This window comes from Chiloscyllium plagiosum, chromosome 40 (genome assembly GCF_004010195.1).
Source record: "Chiloscyllium plagiosum isolate BGI_BamShark_2017 chromosome 40, ASM401019v2, whole genome shotgun sequence".
Taxonomy (NCBI): domain Eukaryota; kingdom Metazoa; phylum Chordata; class Chondrichthyes; order Orectolobiformes; family Hemiscylliidae; genus Chiloscyllium; species Chiloscyllium plagiosum.
In genome coordinates this window covers 5686916-5700188 of record NC_057749.1, presented here as the reverse complement: position 1 = coordinate 5700188, position 13273 = coordinate 5686916, and the positions used below count along the sequence as shown (strand labels likewise).

General features: G+C 42.7%; 1 protein-coding gene across 1 annotated transcript in view; it reads left to right on the top strand.

The window, feature by feature from the left end:
* Nucleotides 1-13273, top strand: part of LOC122542470 (dual oxidase 1-like) — a 115139-nt gene that overhangs the window by 41371 nt on the left and 60495 nt on the right. Inside the window, exons 12-16 of the mRNA XM_043680203.1 lie at nt 3959-4131; nt 6027-6202; nt 7365-7474; nt 9265-9402; nt 12720-12833. Coding sequence (XP_043536138.1) covers nt 3959-4131; nt 6027-6202; nt 7365-7474; nt 9265-9402; nt 12720-12833 — 711 coding nt within the window. The remainder of the gene's footprint in view (nt 1-3958; nt 4132-6026; nt 6203-7364; nt 7475-9264; nt 9403-12719; nt 12834-13273) is intronic.

The window sequence follows — 13273 nt, the reverse complement described above, 5'->3', positions numbered from 1 at the left end:
AAGCAATGGGCATGACATTGGAGCAATAAGCAGTGACACTTTCTGTGTTTATTTAAAAACCTGATTATTTAACCATATCTGATGCCAATGGCACACAACTTAAGTTAACTTCAAAACTTTCCTTCCCTTTTATGCATTCACATTGGGTCAAAAATTTGGGAAGTTGAACATTCCATGTTAATGTTAATTCATGGTACTGTAAGCACAAGGACAGGCCCTTCGGCCCACCTTGTCTGTGCCAACCATGATTCCATTCTAAATTAATCCCGTCTGCCTTCATATAGTCTGTATTGCTCTTTTCCCTGCTGATTCACATGCCTATTTAAATAGCTCTTAAATGTTCTTAGTGTATCTGCTTCTACCATCTCCTCCGGGAATGCCTTCCAGACACCTACCACCCTCGCATTAAAAAAAACTTGCTACACACATGTCCTTCAAACTTCTGCCCTTTCACTTTAAAGCATTAAGCTTTCCCCCTCTCACTTTAACATTATGCCTCCTAGCTTTTGATATTTCCACCCCAGCCACCCTGAAGATGCCCCCATCTGTGCCTCTGATAATTTTATATACTTATTTTATGTTGCCACCTCAGCCTCTGATGCTCCAGCAAAAACAACCTCGGTTTGTTTAACCTCTCCTGGTAACCAATACACTCCAATCCAGGAAGCATCCTGATAAACCTCTTTTGCACTCTCTCCAAAGCCTCCACATTCCTTCCAAAAGAGTGGTGACCAGAACTGCGCACAATATTTCAAATGTGATCTAACTGAAGTTTTATGCAGATGCAGCATGATTTGCCAACTTTTATAGTTAATGTCCCAATCAATAAAGGCAAGCATGCTGACACTGCCTATACAGCCTTATTCATTTGTGTTGTCACATTCAGGGATCTATGGACTTGCACCCCAAGATCAATCTGTATATCAATTTTCCTAAGGTCCTGGCATTTACTGTATATTTTGTTCTTGCATTTGATCTCCCAAAATCCATCACCTCACACTTGTCCAGATTAAACTCCACCTGCTACTTCTCCACCCAATTTTCCTACTGATCTATATCCTGTTATATCCTTTGACAACCTTCTTCACTATCCACAACTCCACCAATTTTCATATTATCTGCAAGCTTACTCTTCAGACACCCCATATTTTCATCCAAATCATTTATACGTATTATAAACAGCAGAGCTTCCAACACTGATCCTTGCCTAACACCACTTGTTGGAGGGAATCCTGAGGGACAGGATGTACATGTATTTGGAAAGGCAAGGACTGATTAGGGATAGTCAATATGACTTTGTAGGTGGGAAATCCTGTCTCACAAACCTGATTGAGTTTTTTTGAAGAAGTAACAAAGAGGATTGATGAGGGCAGAGTGATAGATGTGATCTATATGGATTTCAGTCAGGCATTTGACAAGGTTCTCCATGGGAGACTGGTTAGCAAGGTTAGATCTCATGGAATATAGGGAGAACTGACTCAGTGGTGGTGGAGAGATGTTTTTCAGACTGGAGGCCTGTGACCAATGGAGTGCCACAAGAATCGGTGCTAGGTCCACTACTTTTCATCATTTATATAAATGATTTGGGTGTGAGCATAAGAGGTACAGTTAGTAAGTTTGCAGAAGACATCAAAATTTGGAGGTGTAGTGGACAGTGAAGCAGGTTATCTCTGATTACAACGGGATCTTGATCAGATAGGCCAATGGGCTGAGAAGTGGCAGATGGAGTTTAATTTAGAGTCATAGAGTATTTGGTTTCCCAAAATGCAGCACCTCGCATTTATCTGAATTAATCTCCATCTGCCACTTCTCAGCCCATTGGCCCATCTGGTCCAGATCCTGTTGTAATCTGAGGCAACCCTCTTCACTGTCCACTAATTTAGATAAATGTGAGATATTGCATTTTGGGAAAGCAAATCTTAGCAGGATTTATACACTTAATAGTAAGGTTCTGGGGAGTGTGTTGACCAAAGAGACCTCAGAGTGCAGGATCATCACTCCTTGAAAGTGGAGTAGCAGGTAGATAGGATAGTGAAGAAGGCGTTTGGTATGCTTTCTTTTATTGGTCAGAGTATTGAGTACAGGAGTTGGGAGGTCATGTTGTGGCTGTACAGGACATTGGTTACGCCACATGGAATATTGTGTGCAATGTCTGGTCTCCTTCCTGTTGGAGAGATGTTGTGAAACATGAAAGGGTTCAGAAAAGATTTACAAGGATGTTGTCAGGGTTGGAGGATTTGAGCTATAGGGAGAAGGTGAACAGGTTGGGGCTGTTTTTCCTGGAGTGTTGGAGGCTGAGGGGTGACCTTATAGAGGTTTATAAAATCATGAGGGGCATGGATAAGATAAATAGACAAAGTCTTTTCCCTAGGGTGGGGGAGTCCAAAACTTAGACTGCATAGGTTTAGGGTGAGAGGGGAAAGATATAAAAGAGACCTAAGTGGCAACTTTTTCAAGCAGAGGGTGGTACGTGCCAGAGGAAGTGGTGGAGGCTGGTACGATTGCAATATGTAAAAGATGTCTGAACGGGTATATGAATAGGAAGGGTTTGGAGGGATGTGGGCCAGGTGCTGGCAGGTGTGACTACATTGGGTTGCGATATCTTGTCGGCATGGACGAGTTGGACCGAAGGGTCTGTTTCCGTGCTGTACATCTCTATGACTGTATGACCACTGGTCCAAGACCTCCAGTCAGAAAAACTTCCTCCCACAACTACCCTCTGTCTTCTATGGCCAAGCCAATTTTGTATCCAACTTACCAACTCACTGTAGATCCCATGTGTCTTAACCTGCTAGATCAGCCCGCCATGAAGGAACTAGTTAAATACTTTTGTAAAGTCCATGTAAACAATACCCACTGTCCTACCTTCATCAACTATGTTGTCACTTACTCAAAAGAAATCGCTTAAATTTATGAGGCAATACCTCCCCTGCACAAAGTCATGCTGACTATCCCTTATAAGTCCATTCTTTTCCAAATGTGAGTAAATCATGTCCCTAAGAATTTTCTCCAATAATTTCTCTGCCACTGATGGAAGGCTCACCGACCTATAATTTTCTGGATTATGTCCGCTGCCCTCCAATCGAAGGAACAACTTTGGCTTTTTACATGTCTCCTCGGACTTTGTCTATGGATAAAAAGAATGCAAAGATCTGGCCCAAAGCCCCAGCCATCTCTTCCCTTGTTTTACTCGGTCTCTTGGGATAGATTCCATCAGGCCTTGAGGATTTATCTACCTTAATGTTTTTCAAGATGCCCAATTCCACCGCCTTATTAATATTGACATGCCCTAGAATGTCAATTACTCCTCCCTAAATTTACTATCATCCATGTCCTTCTCCTTGGTGAATATCGGTGTAAAGTACTCATTAAGGACCTCACTCATTTCCTCTGGCTGTACACATAAATTGCTTTTTTTTGTCCAAGAGTGCACTTACCCTTTTCCTAGCCAACCTCTTACTCCTAATAGTTTCACCAGTTTCCTCATTTCCCCTCCCCCCACCCTGTCTCAGTCAAATCCATCAAATTCAGCACCGCCTTTCTAACCTGAGATCTTCTTCCCGACCTCTCCGCCCCCACCCCAGACTGACCTATCACCCTCACCTTGACCTCTTTCCACCTATCACATTTCCGACGCCCCTCCCCCAAGTCCCTCCTCCCTACCTTTTATCTTAGCCTGCTGGACAAACTTTCCTCATTCCTGAAGAAGGGCTTATGCCCGAAACGTCGATTCTCCTGTTCCCTGGATGCTGCCTGACCTGCTGCGCTTTACAAGCAACACATTTCCAGCTCTTACTCCTAATAGACATCTGATGAAGTCTAATATTTATCCTTCCTATTTTTTGATGCTGTAAGATACTAGTATAGGAACAACATTAACTCCTGCTGTTCTACAACTGTCAATTGGCTGGTTGAAATAGCATACCATTCCCTTGACTATAGCCTTTATATTTTGCAGACTTCATGTATGGGCCACTGAGGTTCACAAGATCAGACTTGGTGGCTCTTGATATCCAACGGGGGAGAGACAGCGGCCTTCCAAGTTACAATCAAGCACGAAGAATATTTGATCTTCAGCCAGTTGCTAACTGGTCAAGTATCAACCCTCGACTCCACAGTGAGAAGCCACAGGTTTGGCAACTGCTAGTTGCTGCTTTGAAAAGAGGAATGAAACAAGATGTTGCCACAAGTTAGGCAGTGAGAAAATAAGAATGCTGTAACTATCTTTCAACCTGCCAATTGTTAACAATATCCTGGCATTAAAAGATCAATTTGAAAAGTATGGGCCAAGTCAATCATTACGATGACCTCAAAACATCTTTCCTTGCCATCCGTCCACTATCTTGAATTGTTTCGTCAGGGATGGCCAATCAAACAATCCTGCCTCTGTCAGCCCTTTGAAAGAGCTAACAAATTAGTTGCATTCCCTTTCTCTTTTACCCTAGCCCCACATTTATTTTGTTCGTTTTCAAGGAAGCAGCAACTTGTCTTCTGGTATTGAAACTGCCTCCACTGCCTTTTTAGACAGCATATTTCCAATCATCACCACCCACGGTATGAAATACTTCTATCTCCCGTCTGGTTCTTTAATGTCAATTTTGTATCTTGTTTCCAACAGACCAAACTATGGAAATAATTTCTCCCAATTTACTCCATCAAAACTGCTCAGAATTTTGAACACATCTATTAGAGTGACTGTTTAAACTGCTCTAATGAGAAGTCTCCTTGTTTCCTTACTCTCCAACTAGTAGAATTTTCATATCACTAGTACCTTCTGGCAAATCTTTCTACCCACCACTATAGTTTAGAACCCACAATGGGCTCCATCCTAAGGCCAAGACAGTAATTGACAAAGATTTTGTTGAGCTTCCTTGTTCCTATACTTCACAAACTTTCAAAACTGAAGTTGGATTTAGATCAAGTCACCGCAGTCCAGAGGGCAGTGCTGTCAGAGGTGCACCAGATGGTGAGTTTAACCTGATGATCACAACACCTCAGGCAAGGAGTGAGGTTGAGAATGTTCGACCTTCCTGGTGACCTCGCCCAGTGTGGGAGGCGAACCTGCGCAGTTGGTGTTAGTCTGCATCACAAACCAGCTATCCAGCCAACTGAGCTCCAGATGTTTTGATTTACCCCTGTTTTGGCTAACTCCCACTTTCTGCCCCGGCAGTGATAATGGGGTCAGTTTAGCTCAGAGGGCTGGATGGTTGGTTTGCGACGCAGTGTGATGCCAACAGTGTGGGTTCAATTCCCATCACTGCCTGAGGTTACCACGAAGGGCTCTCCTTCTCAACCTCTCCCCTCGCCTGAGGTATGGTGGCCCTCAGGTTAAATCACCACCAGTCATCTCTTTCTAATGAGAGAGCAGCCTTATGGTTTGGTAAGAGTATGGTGACTCGTTCACTCACATTGCACAATGAAAACTGGGTCTCTTCATCTGGGTTCCTGAAACAGAAGTGGCTGACCACCAGTGCCCAGGTCCCCAAAGGTGGAATCATTTAACTAACAATATGAAGTCAATGGTCGCAGCTCCCCAACTTGCAGCCCAAATGTGGGAGCAGGTTTGTTCAGTGCTGACTGACTCCACGCCTACACCACTGAGAAGACTTAATGGATCGCAAGCCAATTGGCTTGTTAAAGTTGACCCCAGTGAATGTCACGGCGAATTGCAGACTTTGATAATGGATTCTGTCTCATCAGAACCTGGCAGCCAATTGGCCTTTTGATTTCAGCCTCGGGCAACTTTCCGTGTGGAGTTTGCCACATTCTCCCCTTGTCTGCGTGGGTTTCCTTCGGGTGCTCCGGTTTCCTCCCACAGTCCAAAGACGTGCAGGTTAGATGGATTGGCCGTGTCAAATCACCCCATAGTGTCTAGGGATGTGCAAGCTCGGTGGGTTAGCCATGGCAAAGCAGAGTGTGGGTGGAATGCTCTTTAGTGGGAGAGGGTTGGTGCAAACTCGAATGTTCTCTGTCCTGCACAGTAGGAACTTGATTCTAATTGGTATATTGTCTCTCCCATAATCCAGCTCTTTGACGAGTTAGCAGCCATGTACAATAATGACATTTCTAAACTGGAGTTGCTGGTTGGAATCTTTCTGGAAAGTAATGGGGTCTCTGACCGACTCTTTCCCAAGCTTATAAAAGAACAGTTTGAACGCATCCGAGACGGTGATCGATTCTGGTTTGAAAACACCAAGAATGGGTGAGCAAAAGTCACGTGTTTTTTTTTTCCATTTGAAGATCAGTCTGAGGGCTGTTGGGAAGTACTGAAAAACCTTCTGATGACCCACATAGTGTCACTTTGAACTCACTGTAGCAGTCTCGGCTAACTGTTGATGGTCCTTCAGATGTGAAGCCCAGGAGATGGACAGCTTTATAATGAAATGGAGCGATTATTTGGGCATTCTTTTGTTCCAATAGAAATGAGTTGTTAGTCTCTCTTTTTTAACCTGTAAAACTTCTGAAGTATTCAATCCTTTAAGGAATAAGGGTCATTCTGTTATCTCTGTTTCTACAGCGTGTACTTTTAAAATGTGTGTTGGCACTTTAAGCGCTGTTTCTAAAGTGCGATTTTTCTATAACATGGGGTTTCACAAGGACACAACCATTGTGTTATAGAAGAATCACTGTGTAAAAATCTTTAATTGTAAAATGTAGAAATGATATTTTGACAAGGGCCTATGTTAAGTGACTGTATAATTCTTTCCCTAAAGACTATTGGACATTTTCTCTGCAGCTTTTAATTGTATTTATTTCCTGTTATACCTGTTACTCTACCTTGAAAGAGTAGTACTTTATAAGTAGGACAACAGCAATTTCTAAACCCTTCATATCTACCATCTTGGAGGACAAGGGCAACAGATGCATGGAAACAACACCACTTGCAAGTTCCCCTCCAACGATATGTTGTTGTAGCTGCACTGTTACAGGGTCAAAATCCTGGAACTCACTTCCAGAGGGCACTGTGGATGCACCTACACAACATGAACTGCAGAAGTTTGAGATGGTGTCTCACCACCACCTTCTCAAAGGCAATTGGGGATGTGTTGGTCTAGCCACTGATGTACACACCCCATGAAAGAATGTTTCTTTCAGAAAGGAGAGCTAGTATGGGAACTGTGTTTGAGTTAAGAAGCTTTTGCAGGAACTGTAATTGTTATCTACAAACACAGTTTGAATGTTTGTACAGATACATATGAGAAGTAATCATGAAAAGTTCTTAACATTGCATATCTATACAAATCGCTCAGATCAACTGGAGAAGAGGGCCTCAAACAGGGGACTGGAAAGGCATGAGCGTTGTATTGTGTCACGGGCAATTAAAATGAATGCTGTTTGGCAAGCCCCATAACATTATCTTCTAGAATGTTTACAGCCGGAGAACTTCAGGAAATTAAGAAGACCACATATGCTGACGTGTTGGGCGCGATAGGAATTGCAGCATCTCAGAATGACGTTTTCTTCTGGAAAGATGGTAAGCAACGTAATACCATGGTTGCCTCGGCCTTCAGCAATAAGCTAACGGACAGCAAGTTGTTCAGTTATAAATCTACTATTAATCCTTTGTGGTAAAATGGACTGTGCAGTCTTGGAAGCAGAAAGAAAGGCAGATCTCAGATTTACTGCAGGGTTTAGGTTTAGAATGCTCCCAGAAATAGTCACACCAAATCCTTGTTGTACGCATGAGGATGTGTCAATGAGAAAAAGTTGGCATCTTGGTCTGACCTCGCAATTGCACAGATCCAGGGTAGTGAATCAATGGATAACCAGGACTGAGCATATTAGATTAGATTACTTACAGTGTGGAAACAGGCCCTTTGGCCCAACAAGTCCACACCGACCCGCCGAAGAGCAACCCACCCAGACCCATTCCCCTTCACCGAACACTACAGGCAATTCAGCATGGCCAATTCACCTAACCTGCACATTTTTGGACTGTGGGAGGAAACCCACGCAATGTGAAAACTCCACAGAGACAGTTGCCTGAGGCGGGAATTGAACCCGGGTCTCTGACGCTGTGAGGCAGCAGTACTAACCACTGCTCCGCTGTGACACAGGATTCACCTATTGAGACGTTTCAACAACCAACTTGTTGTATTGTTATGGACCAGGCCAGCCCCCCTCAAAACATTTCAAGAAAGTGACCCAGATCCTAACTTTGCTGGTTATGTAAAGCAGGTGTAACACAGATATTCCAGGAGGGGTGCAGCTGGTTAAACCACTTAGTTTTAAGCAAAACAGAATTTATTTACAAGATTACCGAATGAAACAAAAGGGAACAGAATACAGATCTATCTGTTGGTTTAATCTATGTGTAAACCAACAGATTATCCCAACTTAATGATGCTGTTCCCAATACTTGCAACAATCCCCATAAACACCCCTTGGCACAAAAGTTAAAATCAAACACAGGGTCTTACAGGAGAGAGGTCAGAGAGAGAGAGTACCAGTATGGAACCTGCTTCTTTGGGTCCAGCAGCTTCCAAACACTTCTGCTAAAACCCAAACTAAACCAGAGAAAAGCTGAGCTGGGAGAACTGGCCACTCCCCTTTCATTGTACAAGTATTCTTTTTCAAAGACTTGAAAGCCTGTTGCCAGAAGCAGTATCTGTTATCTATAATCAAACTGGCCCAAAAACCCAAAAACCCGGAGAAAGTGAGGACTGCAGATGCTGGAGTACTAGATTTGAAAAATGTGGTGCTGGAAAAACACAGCAGGCCAGGCAGCATCCGAGGAGCAGGAGAATCGACGTTTCGGGCATAAGCTCCGAAACGCCGATTCTCCTGCTCCTCGGATGCTGCCTGGCACAAAAACCCTTCAACTTAGACTTTTCGGAGTCTGTGTCTCTCTGAAAAAAACAAAACTAAGGACAGCATAACCTTGTTAAAGGAGCAGTATTATCACAGTATCATCGTCCAGCATTCTTTTGATGTTGTTAAAAGGAAACATTTGCAGAAGGGAATCTTGTAATTGGTGGCATGAATGTTCTAAAAGCAGGTTAAACTATTCTGTCTGGGGGTAATACAGAGGCGCATTTATTTGCAGCATTCAAAGGGAATTGGGTGGTTATTTGAAGAGGAAGAATGTGTAGGGTTATGGGAAGAAGGTGGGAAAATGTCACTCGGTAAGATGTTAGGTTGGAGAGCTGAAGCAGAAACTGTAGACTGAATGTCCTTCGTCTGCATTGTATGCTTTCTGTGATTCCAAATGTTTAAGTGTTCCATCACAATCTCTTTACTGATTTTTATTTTGCTTTCCTGCAGGTGACCCATGTGCACAACCAAGGCAGCTGACAGAGAGTGACCTGGAGCCATGTGTAAAAGTCAGCACCACGTATTATTTTGATGGCAGTGGAGCAGGCTTTGGGATACTTGTTGTGGCACTTTGCTGTTTCCCTCTGGGTTTGTATATGATATCCTTATATATAAAGGAAAGAAATTTAAAATACCACTTAAGTCCATTGTATGTAGTAAACATTCAGAACCAAGTAAGAGAAATTTCCTTCAAAAATGTACCAGGAATTCTGAAACCATTGTCTTCAGACCTTGCATAAACTTTGTTCCTGAGCCACTAACTCCATCGTTCTTCCTAACAACTATCCGAAGCTAAACCAGACTATTCACAATCTTGGCATTGCATTTGATACTGAGTCAAGATTCTACACCTTCATTAAGACTGCGTTCTCCCATCTCTGTAACATGGTCCAACTCTGACTTGGATTAGCTTATCTTCTGCTGAAGCCCTCACCTGAGACCTGACTGCTCAAACACATGATAAGCATGTCTTCAGGCTTCTGCCCTCCATTACCTGAGATTGTCCAAACCTCGACTGGCCGTGGTCCCACTTGTACCAAGTCCCATTCCTCCTCACTGCTGTGCTCGCTGACCTACATTAGTTCCTTGGTCAAGCATTTGCACCATTGCATTCAAATTCTTCTATATCTAACTCCTCCTTATCCCTGCAATCTCCTTTAGTTGTAAACATTTTCTAGTTATCCCTATACTTCTGATTCTGCACCATGGTAGATCATGGATTTTAGTCACTAACCTGTTGCTGACTGTGGTTTCAGCTCCTGAGACCCAGAGCCCTGGAATTCTTTCCCCAAACCTATCAGCTTCTTTTCCTCCCTTTCCTCCTGTAAGGCAATTCTCACAAACGCTTTTTAACTGAACTTTTGGTTACCTGCTATAACACATCCTTTTGTGACTTGGTGTCATGTTTTCATTAATGTTTGCACCTGTAATTGTCCTTAGGATATTTTAATATGTTAAGGGCAGTATAAGAGTAAGCTATTGTTAATTGAAGCAAAATCAGAACAGAAACTTAAACTCCAATTTATACCATGTCCTTCACTTTCTTTGATTCAATACATAAATTTAACGTATATACTAAAGTGAACAAACATTAGTGAGTTTGGAGAAGATTTGTAGCTGAGGTTGAGGTTCTGGATGTAAGTTTGCTCCCTGAGCTGGAAGGTTCATTTTCAGACGTTTCGTCACCATACTAGGTAACATCATCAGTGAGCTTCTGGTGAAGCACTGGTGTTATGGCCTGCTTTCTGTTTATGTGTTTAGGTTTCCTTGGATTGATCACAGGAATCACCATTGCCTGTGGTGATGTCATCTCCTGTGTTGGTGATGTAATTTCCTGTTCTTTTTCTCAGGGGGTGATAGATGGGTTGCAAATCGATGGGTTTGTCACCTGACGAAAGAGCAGTGCGCCGCAAACTCGTGATTTTAAATAAGCCTATTGGACTATAACATGGTGTCACGTGAGCTCTGATTTTGTCCACCCCAGCCCAACACTGCACCTCCAAATCATTGCATATAACTTGAAATCTGTTTATTCCAGTCGATATTGATTCTCTTATTTTCCAGAACACACAGCCCTATCCGTGATGATGAAACCAAATTATACATAGATTCTATAATTAGTAAATCATCCTTGACCGAATATTGCTTCCATTATTAACAGAATCTAGTTTTCTTATCGAGATGTGCAATGTCAGTGCTGGAGAGTGGGATACTTGCCTTTTCAGTCACCCAGTGTTAAGCGTCAAGTGGTTCCAACCAGCTGGAGCACAGATGCAGTTCTTTCAACAGTGCCAAGAGAAAGTGCTGGAGAAGCTCAGAAGGTCTGGCAGCATCTGTGGAGAGAGAAACAGTTAATATTACGGATCCAATAGTTTTGTTTTCCAGAGTAACAATGATGAGCCATATCAGATTCGATGTTGATTCTGTTTCTCCCTCCGATCTCAAGCACCCACACTATTTTACTTTTATTGGAGTTCATTATTCCATCCCAACAATGTGTCCCAGCTCCAGTCTTGGAAGAGCCCTTCTTGTATTAGAGTGGCAGGAGCCCGCTTCCCAAGCAAGTTCTCCTTAGCCGTGTCAAATGGCACTATCAATGGCACTAGTTTGGTGGCTGCATGTCATTATAGGAACTAAAATAAGGTTAGGAAAATGCCAAAGTTTGATACTGGGAATCACAGCCAGCAGATACAGGGGACTATCATCCCTTTAGAACATAGAAAAGTACAGCACAGAACAGGCCCTTCATCCCACGATGTTGTGCCGAGGATTAATCCTATTGTTAAAAAAAAACCTAACCTACACACCCCATAATTCACTGCTGTCCATGTGCATGTCCAGCAGTCGCTTAAATCTCCTTAATAACTCTGCTTCCACCACCACAGCTGGCAACGCATTCCAATGCATTCACAACTCTCTGCGTAAATAACCTACCTCTGACATCTCCTCTTTACCTTTCTCCTGATATCTTTAAACTATGACCCCCTTGTGCCAGTCAATCCTGCGCTGGGGAAACGTCTCTGGCTATTGACTCTATCTATGCCTCTCATTACCTTTATTCTGGCTGGATTTAACTGCTCTCTTCCAGAGGTGGAAGACAAGAATCTAATATATTCACTAAGTCTTGTACCTATATCTTGGCTCACTGTGGATTCTGCAGTACCTTGAATGTTTTTGGATTCTCAAAACATCACGCTCAATTTGTATTTTATCCTTAATTTCTGAATCCTATTTTTGTGCATATTTATTTGGATCTTCCCTTCGTTGACATTTAGTTCCTGCAGACTTTTTTTAAAATGCACTTGTCAGACCTGTGTGTTGCTGTTTGGTTAGCATGTGCTGCTCATCTCTGAACATCCTCGAGAAGGTGGTGGTGAGTTGCCTTCCAGATCTGCTGCTGTCCGTGCATTATAGTCAGACACCTGGTGCCGTTAAGGAGGGAATTCCAAGACTTTGACCCAGGAATTCACTTTAATGGCACTTGAATATTACAAATATTTCATCTGTTGTACAATCTACACAATCACTTAATTTGCAAGTTCATACCTAACAAATGAATCTAACTAGATGCAGAACTGTCCAAATCAGATCATGTTTAATTTGGAAACAACTTTGCAGTTCATTATTCTACTCCAGAAAACTAGGCAGTGAATGATATAATGAATGATGGAGCTGGGGCCAGTATTTACACATGTTATCGACTTTTATTTTCTGCATACATATTACAAATGTGCCTTCAAGCTCACCAAACACATTTTTCGTAACCTGCTGTATATAGAAGCACAAGTGATTCTCCAATTAAAGTCCTCCATTTGAACACATTCAAATACTTCATTATTGTGCATTTGGCATTGATCTATATTATAATATAATTTATTAAAGTTTCTCCATTTTATGATTAACAGCGGCGTTGCTATTGGCTTTCATGGTAGCTGGCATTCGAAAGAAAGAAAAGAAAAAATTACAGAAAAAAAAGCCTTCCGTGAAGAAGTCGCCTAATTCAGCAGTAAATATCAAAGGTATTAGTTCTAAATGTTATAGAGTCATAGAGATGTACAGCAGGAAACAGACCTTTCTGTCCAACCCGTCCATGCCGACCAGAAATCCCAATCCAATCTAGTCCCACCTGCCAGCACCCGGCCCATATCCCTCCAAACCCTTCCTATTCATATACCCATCCAAGTGCCTCTTAAATGTTGCAATTGTACCAGCCTCCACCACTTCCTCGGGCAGCTCATTCCTTACACGTACCACCACCTGCGTGAAAACATTGCCCTTAGGTCACTTTTATATCTTTCCCCTCTCACCTTAAACCTATGCCCTCTAGTTCTGGACTCCCCGACCCCAGGAAAAAGACTTTGCCTATTTACCCTATCCGTGCCCCTCATAATTGTGTAAACCTCTATAAGGTCACCCCTTAGCCTCCGACGCTCCAGGGAAAACAGCCCCAGCCTGTTCA